Here is a 14,048-nt window from a genome sequence, read left to right as displayed (position 1 = left end):
TCTTCCATTATATTTATAGATATAGATACAGATATATCTCCCACATCTTCTTTGTCCATTCTTCAATCATAGGACACTTGAGTTGCTTCCATATCTTGGCTATTATAAACAATTCAAGTATAAACATAGTGGTGTACATATCTTTTTGAATTAGTAAGTACCTGAAGTGGAATTATGGGTTTGTTTGATGTTTCTATTTTTAATTTTTTTGAGGAATCTCTGTACTGTTTTCTACAATGGCTTCAACAATTTGCATTGTCAAACAATGCTTGTTATTTTTCCCCACATTTTCACCAACTCATTATCTTGTGTTTTTAATTTTAACCATCTGACAGGTGTAACATGATATCTCATTATGGTTTTGATTTGCATTTCCCTGATCATGAGTGATGTTCAGTATTTTTTCATGTGTCTGTTGGCCATCTGTATGTTTTTTTTGGAGAAGTGTCTATTTAGGTCCTCTGTCCATTTTTTAATTGAATTTTTTTTTTTGGTGTTGAGCTATAACAGTTCTTTATATATTTTGGATATTAACTGCTTTATTGGATATATAATTTTGCAAATATCTTATCCCATTCAGTAGGCTGCCCTGTTGTTTCACTGATGGTTTCCTTAGCTAAGCAGAAGCTTTTTATTTCTGTGCAGTCCCAGTAGTTTAATTTTGCTTTTGTTTCCCTTGTCAGAGGAGACATATCTGGAAAAATGTTTATATGCTTATGTCAAAGAAATTACCAGCTGTGTCTTCTTCTAGTAGTTTTACAGTTTCAGGTTGGTCTCACATGTAGTTTCTTTTTTTTTTTTTTTTTAAGATTTTATTTTATTTATTTGAGAGAGAGAGACAGTGAGAGAGAGCACGAGCGAGGAGAAGGTCAGAGAACGAAGCAGACTCCCCATGGAGCTGGGAGCCTGATGTGGGACTCGATCCCGGGACTCCAGGATCACGCCCTGAGCCGGAGGCAGTCGTTTAACCAACTGCCCCACCCAGGCGTCCCTCACATGTAGTTTCTTAATCTACTTCAAGATTATTTTTGTGTATGGTGTAAGAAAGTTGTCATTTTATTCTTCTGCATGTAGCTCTCCAATTTTCCTAACATCATATGTTGAAGAGACAGTCTTTTCCATATTGCATATTCTTGCCCCTTTTGTTGTAGATCAATGGCCCATATAAGTGTGACTTTAGTTCTGAACTCTGTATTCTGTTTCATTGATTTGAGTGTCTGGTTTTGTGTCAGTACCATACTGCTTAGATTACTGTAGCTTTTTACTATATCTTGAAATCTGAGATTGTGATACCTGTTCAGGAAACATCTGATTGTCAGTATGCCTGATCTAGAAAGTCATGTGAATAGAATGATGCTTCACATATCCTTTCTTCTTTCAGTTTATCTATTTATTTTAGTCATCTCTATACCCAGTGGGGGGCTCAAATTTATGACCCTGAGATGAAGAGTCCCATACTCTTCTGACTGAACCAGCCAGATGGCCCTGGCTTCTTCCTTTCAGTACTGTGTTTTGAGATTCATTCAACATCGCTTTATGTCACAATAGTTTCTTCCTTTTTATTTTGTGTAATACTTTGTTGTTTAAATATAACACAATCTGTTTTTTCATTTACCTGCTAATGAATATTTGAGTTGTTAACAGTAGTGGGCCATTATTCCAAATTCCTAAAAGTAGAATTGCTGCATCATATAAGTATATGTTCATGAGAAACTGGCAAACTATTTTCCAAATTGTTATATTATTTCACAATCTTATCAACAACATATGAAACTTAATTTCCTCCACATCATCACCAAAATGTGATGTTGCAGCCCTTTAAATTTTAACCATTACAATGGTTTTGGTTTGTGTTTTCTTAGAGTATAATGATGTTGAACATGTTCTTATGTCCTTAAATAACCATTAAATTGTTTGTTTTTTTATTATTGATTTGTAAGAGTTTTTTTTCTATAGGCTGGATACTAGTTCTTTGTCAGACATGTATATTACAAATATTTATTTCCAGTCTATGTATTTCCTTCTTGGCTGTTTAACAACATCTTTGAATAACAGGCATTTTTTATTTTTTATGAAGACCAATTTATCATTTTTTTTCTTCTATGGTCATAATGTTTTATGTCCTAAGAAATCTTTGCCTACTCAAGGTCATGAATATTTTCTCCTATGTTTTCTTTGAGAAGTTTTACAATTATCACTCACAGTGGTCTTTGATTCATTTTGGGTGCATTTTTGTGTTTGGGTAGTGTTTTTGAGGTTCGTTAGGCTCCATTTGAGTATCAAATATTTCTTATTTGTTAAGATGACTATATTTAACCATTGTATTACTTTAGCATTCTTATGAAAGTAAATTACTATACATGTGTGTCTATCCCTGGATTCTTTTCTGTTTATTTATGTAACCATACTTTATGCCAGTTCTACGCTATTTTAATTCATGTATTTTCACAGTAAATCTTGAAAACAGGTAATGTAAATCACCCAACTTTGTTCCTTTTTTCTAGGATAGTTTTATTATTGTGAGACCTTTGTATTTCCATATAAATTGGAGAATCAGCATGTGAATATAGAGACTTTATTGGAATTGTGTGGTATTCATTCATCAATTTTGGGAAAATTACATTTTTTTTAAATTAAAATTGAGTCTGCCAATCAGTGTACATGGTGTGTATCTCCAGTTATTTAGCTCTTCTTTAATTCATTTAGTTTTTCTATAGTTTGTTTCTATAGCTTTGTTTTAAAATTTTATTTAAGAATTATTCATTGCTAGTATAGAAAATACAATTGACTTTTGTGAATTCACCTTGGATCTAGTTTCAATTAGAAATGTTGAGAATGGTCTTTGCTTTGTTTTTATTGGTGGAGACAACTTTCTGACTTTCACCATTAGATATAATGTTAGATAAAACTTTCTTGGTAAACAGATACCATTAGCATGTTGAGGAAGTTCCTTTCTATTTCTGGTTAGCTGAGAGTCTCAAATCAGGAATTAGTGTTGAATTTTGTCCAATGTCTTATTTTTGTGTCTATTGAGCTGATTCAAATGAGTTTTCTCCTTTTAAAAATTAATTAATTAATTAATTAATATAGTGCATTTCATTGATTGGTTTTTGAATGCTAACCCAACCGTGCATTCTAACATTAGCTTCACTTACATTGTTCTGTATATATAGAGGTAGATTTAATTTGCTTATATTTTGTTTGGGTTGACGGCACTTATCTTCACAAGGGGATTGTGGTCTGCATTTATTTTCTTGTCTCGGAATATTTTCTGATTTAAGCATCAAGGCAATTCTGAGCTCAGTACTTTCTGAAAGAATTTATTTAAGATTATTATTATTCCTATTTATTTATTTATTGTGGAAGAGCACTTCACATAAGGTCTACTCTTAAATCTACCCTCCTAGAGGTTTTATAGCCTTACATTTTATATTTAATTTATGATCCATTTTGAGTTTTTTTTTGTGAAAGAGATATAGCATATATATCATATGTATGATATTAGCTGTAGGTTTTTCTGTATGTTCACTATTAAACTTAGGAAGTTTCCCTTTACTCCTAGTTTGCTAATATTTTGTATGCTTCATTAAGTGAGTATTGGATTTTGTCAAGTTCTTTTTCTACATAGGTTTTTCTTCTTCAGCCTGTCAATATAATGAGTAAATTGGTGTTTGAATGATTATGAGAGATAATGGTCTGTAATTTCCTTTTTTTGTAACGTCTCTGGGTTTGGTATTAGAGTAATACTGGCCACATAGCATAAGTCAGGAATTTCATACATCAGTTTTGGGAGAGTATTATGTGTGTAATTCCTGGGGTGAAGGCAGTATGAGCTTTTCCTGGGTTGCTTTTTCTCTTGGCTAATTTTAATTTGCATCATTTCCATATAATAAACCATAACTGTGAATATAACAGCTTTCAGTGAGTTCTGTGAGTTCTTCTAGTAGATTAACAAACCTTAGAGTTGTTTTGAAAATCCATTGAACTTATGTTTGGTGTAAGTAGAGAGGTAAGTTTTGGGGACATTCTGACTTTGCAGTAGGCATAAACTCTATACACCTTTCCCCACCTCCAGGATTACTGAAGTATGACTGACAAATACAAATTTTATTTTTAAGGTGTTCGACATAATATTTTGATATATATATAACTTTTGAAATGATTACTACAATCAAACTAATTAACCTATCCTTCACAAGTTCCCTTTTTTTTTTTTGGATGTGGTGAGGACACTTTTATCTATCCTCTTAGCAACTTTCAAGTGTATGATACAGTACTGTTAACTATAGTCATCATGTTTTACAGTGGATTCTGAAAACTAATTCATTCTTAAATGAAAATTTGTACCTTTTTAAAAAAAAAGATTTTATTTATTCACTTGACAGAAATCACAAGTAGGCAGAGAAGCAGGCAGAGAGAAAAGGGGAAGCAGGCTCCCCACTGAGCAGAGAGCCCAAAGCAGGGCTTGATCCCAGGACTTGGGGATCACAACCCAAGCCAAAGGCAAAGGCCTTAACCCACTGAGCCACCCAGGCACCCTGAAAATTTGTACCTTTTGAACAGAGATAATGTTTTTCCCCACCTTTTTCCCACCCTCCAGATGCTATTAACCACCATTCTGTTCTCTCTCACTATTCTCTAATTTGTGGAAAAAAAAAAGGTTGTTTCATATATTTTTCCTAGTTTTCTAGTTGGGTAAGAGTTTCTTGGTACTGGTTACTCTGTTTTGATTTGAAGTGAAAGTCTTACTTTAGTATTCTAATTGTTTAGATATACAGAACTATAAATATTGACAGCATTAATATTTTCCCCTAAAACTCAAAAAATAAGCCCAGTAAATATAGTTCTTGCCAAAGTTTATATTATTATCATGATGTACTTTTACTTGTGCATTCCATTAATTCATAGCAATGTGGACCTGCTAGCTGTTGTGATCCTCGCACTTGTAGGCTGAAACCAGGATCACAGTGTGCTGCAGGATTGTGCTGCAGGAACTGTCAAGTAAGATTTCAGTTTATTAATATCTTCCAAGTATGTAATGAATCAAGTCTTAACCCACTGAGCCACCCAGGCGCCTGGTGTAATGAATCATGTCTTAATACTTTAAATCACTTAGACCTATAGCTGAAATAGAAATAGAAATAAATGAACTTTCTGAAACTAATATTATACTGTATGTTAAGAAGGTGGAATTTAAATTAAAACAAAAAAATAAGTGAATTTTCAGATAAAGAAAAATATACTAAATTCACAATCAGATTTCTGATTTTGTGAAGATTACTTGGATGTTCAGGTTTTCTTCTTAGGCGATTATGCTGCCTAACTTTATGCTGTTGTTCTTAAGACTTGGTTGAGAGCTATTGTACAATTTTTAATACTGAAGATCTCCCTTAAAAGGGACTTTTTATTTACCCTATCCATTATTTATATTTTTAGAAATAAAAATATTGTTACTGGTTGTGGTAGGTACCTGTAGATATGTAATTGAAAGACACAACAATCTCCCATAAATGTATAAATAATGAAACTTACTAGAATAGCACTTCTTAAATGCTATGTTAGCACAAAGTTCAAACTACAAACTTATTATTTATTCAAAGATCATTTAATTGAAAGATCACATACCAGTTTATATGTTGAAGATGTTGACTCTTTTCCTGTTTCCCTTTTCAGCTCCTGCAATATATTTGTAACAGATTTGTCATATGACGATCCCTCTATTGAACTACCTACCATGGGTTCTGTGTTCTTGACTATCCTTGACTAATGCAATTTTGTTATTTTTTTCTAGATTCTTATCATGTGGTTACATTCTTACGTCTGTGATCTTTTTATTGTCACCTGGAAATCATCAATTATGATGTATGAGTTAGATGTCCCTTTGAGATGGTTTATGTACATTTTCAGATTCTGTATATGAAAGTGTTAATTAACTACAGGATAATTCAAGAGAACAGTTATAATTGAGTTTCTTCTCTAAGAACTGCCTCTTTACCCTTTGGTTTTCCTCTGTTTATTCTGTTATTTATGTCTTACATTTGTCATAGAATTACGAATGTTCCATACTTACAAACTATGCTTTGAATAAGTATATTTTATTTAGAAATTGTCTGAATTACATTGTTTTCACCCAAGAAATAATTATCTCAAGCTAAAAGTGATTTTTCCTCCCTTGCACTGAAATGCAAACAGAACTTTGGCAATCATTGCATCATATTTATGTTATACTTTTCCATGTGCATATGCTTATTTTGTTATAGCTGATAACATACAGTTTTTTCAATATGATAAGCATAATGCTTTATACAAAGAAGGTACTAATAGACATTAATGAATAAATAGATCATTAAACTATAAATAGAATTAATTTTGAAATATAACAGTTTTGAAATAAATACTGAGAAATACAACAATCTTAAGTGTAATGCTTTATTTTTTATATTTTAATTCCTATTAGATTGAAAAACGAGGTATTCAATGTAGGGAAGCAAGACATCGTGAATGTGATATTGCTGAATTTTGTGATGGAGGGTCACCAGAATGTCCATATGATGTAACTATAATGAATGGACGTCTATGTAGAAACAGATATCTGTGTTATGATGGAGGCTGCCAGGATACAAATGCACGTTGTGAGATCACATTTGGAAAAGGTAATATTGTTCTGTAAAATCTACATAGTTGGTACTTTGTATTTTTATTAACATTACCAAGAAAAATGGCAGTTAATTATATATATAATTATATAATTGTATATATATGTATATAATATATAATTGTATATAATGTGCATATTACATTAAAAATATACTTACAACAATGCATATGTACACATATATAATATATAAAATATAATTAATACATATGTATGTATGTGCAAGTTAAATTCTATCTATATATTTAAATATATATTTAAATTTTTTTATTGTGTTCTGTTAGTCACCATACAGTAAATCATTAGTTTTGATGTAGTGTTCCATGATTCATTGTGAGCTACCCTATGACCTAGCACTACTGGGTATTTACCCCAAAGATACAGATGTCATGAAAAGAAGGGCCATATGCACCCCAATGTTTATATTTATATTCTTTATTCTATTTAAAATCTATGTTTTTATTTTTTAAACTTTATTAAGGTATAACTGACAAAATATATATTTAAGATAAATGAATTGTTTTGATATTTTTTGAAATAATTGTCACAATCACGGTAGTTAACATATTAGTTACATATATATACACCAAGAAATGAAATTTCTTAATCATAATGTAATTCATTTTTAATTTTTGAGGAATCTATATACAGTTTTCCATAATGAGTGTACCAACCTCATTCCCCACAACAGTGTACAAAGTTTCCCTTTCTCTACATCCTTGCTAGCACTTGTTATTTTTTGTCTATTTGATAATAGCTATCCTAAAAGGTGTAAGTTGTGGTTTTGATTTACATTTTTCTCATGATTAGTGATGCTGAACACCTTTTCATAAATCTGATGGTCATTTGTATATCTTCTTTTGACAAATATCTATTCAGTCTTTTGCTTTTTAAAATCTCATTATTTGTTTTTGCTCTTGAGTTGTATGAGTTATTACATATTTTGTAGATTAACTCCTTATCAGATGTGTGGTTAGCAGATAGGTCTCATTTTCACTCTGTTGATTGTTTCCTTTATTAAGTTTTTTTTAGTTTGGGGGCCCCTGGGTGGCTCAGGTGGCTGAGTGTCTGACTCTTGGTTTTAGCTTAGGTCAGGGTCTCATGAGTCTCTGGTCCAGCTCCCTGCTCAGTGGGGAGTGGGCTTGAAAGATTCTCTCCTTCTGCCCCTCCTCTTCCCTTGCTCTCCCTCTTTCACTCTAAAAATAAATAAATAAATATATATATATATATATTTATATAAATAAATATATATATATATATATTTTTTTTAGAAGGAAGTCTTTAAGTTTGATGCAGTCCCACTTGTCTATTTTTGTTTTTGTTGTCTGTTCTCTCATGTCTTATCTAAAATATTATTTCCCAGACCAATATTCAAGAGCTTTCCCCCTATTTTCTTGTAATTTAACAGTTTTGGGTCTTAAGTTTATGTTTATCTTGATCCTTACCACCTTCTGCAGCTTTATTGAGATGTAATTGACCTATAACATTGTGTCATTTTAAGGTATATAACATGATGTGGTATGGTTATTTATTGCACAATGCACAGTGATTACCACCATATTGTTAGCTAACACCTCCATCATGTGCTATAATTAACATTTCTTTTCGTGGTGAGAGTATTTAAAATCTTTTCTCCTAGTAATTTTCAAGTATGTAATACAGTATTATTAAGTATAATCATCATGTTGTACCTCAGAATCCCAGAGCTTAAATCATCTTGTAACTAGAAATTGGTACCCTTTGACAAACATCTCTCCCTTTCCCCCACCTACCAGCCTTGGTAATCACAGGCTATGCATGCTTTGTTTACCTGAGTTCAGTTTTTGTTTTGTTTTGGTGATTTCACACATAAGCAATGCTATAGAACGTTTGTCTTTCCTTGTCTAACTTATTTCACTTAACACAATGCCCACAAGTTTATCCATGTTGGCATAAATTGAAGGATTTCCTTCTTCCTCATGACTGAATAAAATGTTATTTTATATAAATACTACATTTTCTTTACCAATCCATTCATTGACAGACACTGTTTCCGTATCTTGCCTGTTGTGAAAAATTATACAAACTTGAGGATGCAGATTTCTACTCAAGATATTGTATTCATTTCCTGTAGATATGAAGTGGATTAGAAATGGGATTGCTGGATCATATAGTAGTTCTACTTTTAACGTTTAAAGGGACCTTCATACTGCTTTTCATATGGGTATTGGCTGTGCCAATTTACATTTCCACCAACAGTGCGTAAGTGTTTCATTTTCCCCATATTTTTGCCAATATTTGTTATTTTTTCAGTTTTTGATGAAAGCCATTCTAACAGATGTAAGGAATTATCTTACTGTGGTTTTCGTTTGCATTTCTTTGGTATTAATGATATATTAAACATATTTTCATGTACCTTTGTCTATATTTATATCTTTGAAAATAGTCTGTTCTCTTCCTTTGCTCATTCTTAATCAGATTGTTTGGATTTTTGTTACTGAAGTTTTTTTTGTTTGTTTGTTTTTAAGATTTTATTTATTTGTTTGACAGCTGGAGATCACAAGTAGCAGAGAGGCAGGCAGAGAGAGATGTGTTCTGTTTTATTGTGTTCTGTTGTCTGTGTTATTGTCTCCCTGCTGAGAAGAGAGCCCGATGCGGGACTCGATCCCAGGACCCTGGGATCATGACCTGAGCCGAAGGCAGAGGCTTTAACCCACTGAGCCACTCAGGCGCCCTTGTTACTGAGTTTTATGAGTTCTTTGTATATTTTGGACATTTACCAGATCCGTGATTTGCAGATATTCACTTCCATTACATAGATTGTCTTCATTGTTTTATTTCTTTTGCTATGCACGAGCCTTTTAGTTTGATGAAGTCCCATTATTACTTCTTGCTTTTGTCATATCTAAAAAGTCAGTGCCAACAACAGTGTCAGTGTCAATGCTTTTTCCCTATGTCATCTTCTAGGATTTTTATGGTGTTCATTCTTACATTTAAGTTGTTAATCTATTTCAAGTTAATTTTTGTGAATTGTATAAACTAGAGGTTTACTTTAATTCTTTTACATGAGAATATCCTGTTTTCCCAATGTCATTTATAGAATAGGTCCTTTTTTCCCCATTTATTATTTTTGGCTCCCTCATCAAGTATTTTTTGAGCATATACATGGGATTTGGTCTAGGTTCTCCATTCTGTTCCATTGGTCTGCTCTTCTAAAACAGTACCATATTGTTATAATTATTACAGCTTTGGAGTATAATTGAAATCAGGAATTGTGTACCTCTAGTTTTGTTTTTTCCTCAGGATTGCTTTAGATTTTAAAAGTTTCGGTGGTTCCATATAAATTTTAGTAGTTTTTTCTATTTCTGAAAAAGGCCATTGGAATTTTGGTATAGATTGCTTTGAAACTACAAATGGTATTGGTAGTATTGACATTTTAACCTATTAATTCTTCTGATCCAGGAACACAAGATATCTTTTCTTTTGTGTCTTAAATTTTTTTCATGAATTTTCAGGGTACAGATCTCTCACTTTATTTAAATTTATTCTGAAGTATTTTTATTGATTCTGATGCTAGTGAGAATGATACTGTTATTTCTTTTTCAGCTGCTTTGTTGTTAGTGTATAGAAATTCAAATGATTTCTGTATGTTGATTTTGTACCCTACAGAGTTACTGAATTTAATAGTTATAACACACCTTTTTGGTTGGGTCTTTAGGTCACTCTCCATATGAGATTATATTTTCTACAAGACCATTTCACCTCTTCCTTTCCAGTTGGGATGCCTTTTATTATTTTTTATCCTGACAGCTCTCATTACAATTTCTGGTACTATGTTGAGTAGGAGTGGTGTGAATGAGCATCTTTGTCTTATTTGTCATCTTAGAGGAAAAGCTTTCTAAGTTTGATATTGGCTGTGGGTTTATTATATGTGGACTTTATTGTGTTAAGATGTGTTCCTTCTATACTCAATTTGCTGATTATTTTTATCATGAAAGCATGTTGTATTTTGTCAAATGCTTTTTCTGTTTTTATTGAGAGAATCTTATGATCTTTTATCTTTCATTCTATTTATGTGGTATATCACAGTTATTGATTTGCATATATCGAACTATCCTTGCATTCCAGAGATAAATACCATTTGATAATGGCATTTTATTCTTTTAATGCTCGGTTGAATTTAGTTTAGCAATATTTTGTTGAGAATTTTTACATCTGTAATCGTTAGAGATGTTGGTCTATAGTCTTCTCTTCTTATAGTGTTTTCATTTGACTTTGGTATCAAGATAAAGCTGGCCTTATAGGATGAATTTGGAAATGATCTCTTCAGTTTTTTGGAGGGGTTTGAGAATGATTAACATTAACAAGTGTTTGGTGTAATTCACCAGGGAGACTATCTGGTTTGGCCTCTTCTGTGTTGGGAAATTTATGATTACTGATTTTATCTCATACTCAAAATTGGTCTGTTCTGATTTTCTAGTTTTTCATGATTTAATATTAGTTGGTTATGTTTCTAGGAATTTATCTACTTTTTCTAGGTTCTCCCAATTTGTCAACATATAATTGTTCATAATAGTTGCTTATGACCCTTTGCATGTTTATGTTATCAGTTATAATGTCTCTTCCTTAATTTATGGTTACCTATTTGAATCTTCTTTTCTTCTTCTTTTTTTTTGAATCTTCTTTTTTAGTCTAGTTGGATGTTTGTCAAATTTGTATGTCTTTTTGAGAAACCAGCTCTTATTTTGTTAATCTTTTTATTGTTTTTCTCATCCCTATTTAAGTCATTTCTGGTCTGCTCTTTGTTATTTTTTTCCATCTGCTAATCTGGTGGCTTTTTTTTTCTTTTTCCTTGAGGTATAGAGTTGGGTTGTTTATTTTACACCTTTTTTCTTATATGGAGGTGTTTATTGCTATAAACTTCTCTCTTAGAACTGCTTTGCAGAATCCCATAGATTTTGATATGTTGTCCTTCCATTTTCATTTATTTCAGTATAGTTTTTGATTTATGTTTGATTTCCTCTTTGACCCACTGGTTGTTTCAGAGCATGTTCTCTAATTTCCACATATTGGTGAGTTTTCCAGATTTCCTTCAATTATTAATTTTCAGTTCCATATTGTTGTTGTTGTAAACGTTACTTTGTATGATTTCCTTCTTAAGTTTACTAAGACTTGTTTTATGGCTTATCATATGATCTGTCCTGGAGAGTGTTCCATGCACACTGGAGAAGAATGTGTGTTCTGCTGCTGCTAAATGGAATATTCTGTATGTGTCTGTTATATCTATTTGGTCCAAAGTCTGGTCCTAGTCCAGCTTTTCCTTGTTGATTTTCTTTCTGAATATCTATCCTTTGTAGGAAGTGGAATATTTAAGCCCCCTAGTATTATTGTGTTGTTGTCTATTTCTCCCTTCAGTTTTATTAGCACTTACGATATTTAAGTACATCAATGTAGAGTGGATATATATTTATAATTGTCATATCTTCTTGATGAATTGACTGCCTTATTATATAATGATCTTTTTTACTCCTCTTGTTAGCATTTTGAATTATAGTCCATTTTGTCTGATATATAGCTATCCCTGCTTGCTAGTTTTCCACTTGCATGGAAAATCTTTTTCCATTTTTTTACATTTGCTGATGTGTGTCCTTATAGCTGAAGTGAATCTCTTGTGGGCAGCATATAATTGGGTCTTATTTTTCTACCTATTCATGAAGCAACTCTGTCCTTTGATTAGGAAATTCAGTTCCTTTGCAATTAGATTGATTATGGATAGGCAAGGACCTACTAATTCCAACTTGTTAATTGTTATTTTCCTATTTCTCTTTCTGCTTTCCTTTGTGAATTTGTGATTTTTCATAGTAGTATGCTTTGATTCCCTTCTCTTTATTATTTGTGAATCTACTGCAGGTTTTTGTTTATGGTTACTGTGAAACTTACATAAAATATATGTATAACAGCCTATTTTATGCCAAAATAGTAATGTTTGATCAATTTCAAAACCCGTCCCAAGTCTCCCCTCCTGTTATGTTTTTGATGTCAAAATAACATCTTTTTGTAGTGTGTATACACTAAGAAATTACTGTAGCTATTGCTATTTTAATACTTTTCTCCTTTAACTTTTATACTAGAGTTAGCACATAACCATGTTACAGTTTGAATATTATGAATTTTACTATGTCCTTGTCTTTGCAGATGTATTGTATACTTTTTTTGTGTTCATGTTACTGATTAGCTTTTCTCATTTCAGCGTGATGAACTCCTTTTGGCATTTTTTCTAAGGCAGATTTAGTGTTGATCAATTCCCTTAGCTTTTGTTTACTAGCAAAAGTCTTTATCTCACCTTAATTTCTGAAGGACAACTTTGCTGGGTAAGGTATTTTTGGTTACCAGTTTCTTTCTTTCAGAACTTGGATTATATCATCCTATGTCTCCTGATTTGCAAGATCTCTGCTAAGAAATCTACTGACAGCTTTCTGGGGTGGGAGGGATTCTCTTTTATGAGAGACAATATTTTTTTTAACCACTTTCTCTTATTGTTGATTTTAGATAGTTTTATTACAATGTCTCTTTATTATTATTATGTGTCTTGGAGAAGACCATTTTGGATTGAATTTTTGAGGTGATCTATTAACTTCATAAACTTATATGTCCAAATCTCTCCCCAGGTTTGAGATGTTCTCAGTCATTATATAAGTAAGACTTCTACTCCTTTCTCCCTTTCTTTTCTTTCTGGGACTCCAGTGATGCATACATTATTTCTCTCAAGGGTGTCCTATACATCACATAGGCTTTCTTTATAACCTTGCATTCTTTTTCCATTAGTTTATCTAATTGGATAATTTCAATTGATCTGTCTTCTAGCTTACTGATTCTGCTTGCTTGGTCAGTTATACTGTTGAACTATTCTACTGAATTCTTCAGTTTAGTTATTGGATTATTTAGTTTCACAATTTCTGTTTGATTCTTTTTATATTTTCTATTTGTTGAACCTCTCATTTTGTTCTTGTATTGTTTTTTGATTTTATTACATTGTTTATCTGTATTGCACTATCTTGTAGCTCTCTCAGCATTTTTAGAACAATTATTTTGAAATATTTATCAGACAATTCCTGGATATCCATTTGTGTGAAGCTATTTGTTGGAGGTTTACTATATCCTTTTGGTGGCATCATGTTTCTATGCTTCTTCATGATCCCTGTAGCTGTGCGTAGTTATCTACTTATTTGAAGAAGCAGTCACCTCTTCCAGACTTTATGGATTGACTTTGGTAAGGGAAGACTTTCATCTATGGGAGGGGGCATTCTGGAGTAAGTGGTGATCCGGGGTCTAGTGGTGCAGTGTACCCTGTTTGGGCATGTGTTGACGGCACTTGGTCCATGGGGTGTAATGTCTCCTTTGCTTAGGCCACTAG

General features: G+C 32.2%; 1 protein-coding gene across 1 annotated transcript in view; it reads left to right on the top strand.

Annotated features, from left to right (window-relative positions):
* ADAM32 (ADAM metallopeptidase domain 32) overlaps positions 1-14,048 on the top strand; it is a 173,610-nt gene that overhangs the window by 106,111 nt on the left and 53,451 nt on the right. The window contains exons 13-14 of the mRNA XM_044226004.1: positions 4,909-5,001; positions 6,458-6,653. Coding sequence (XP_044081939.1) covers positions 4,909-5,001; positions 6,458-6,653 — 289 coding nt within the window. The remainder of the gene's footprint in view (positions 1-4,908; positions 5,002-6,457; positions 6,654-14,048) is intronic.

The sequence above is a fragment of the Neovison vison genome, chromosome 11 (assembly GCF_020171115.1).
Source record: "Neovison vison isolate M4711 chromosome 11, ASM_NN_V1, whole genome shotgun sequence".
NCBI classification, from domain to species: Eukaryota; Metazoa; Chordata; class Mammalia; order Carnivora; family Mustelidae; genus Neogale; species Neogale vison.
The sequence above is the reverse complement of the archived record's forward strand: the minus strand, read 5'-3'. Positions and strand labels throughout refer to the sequence as shown.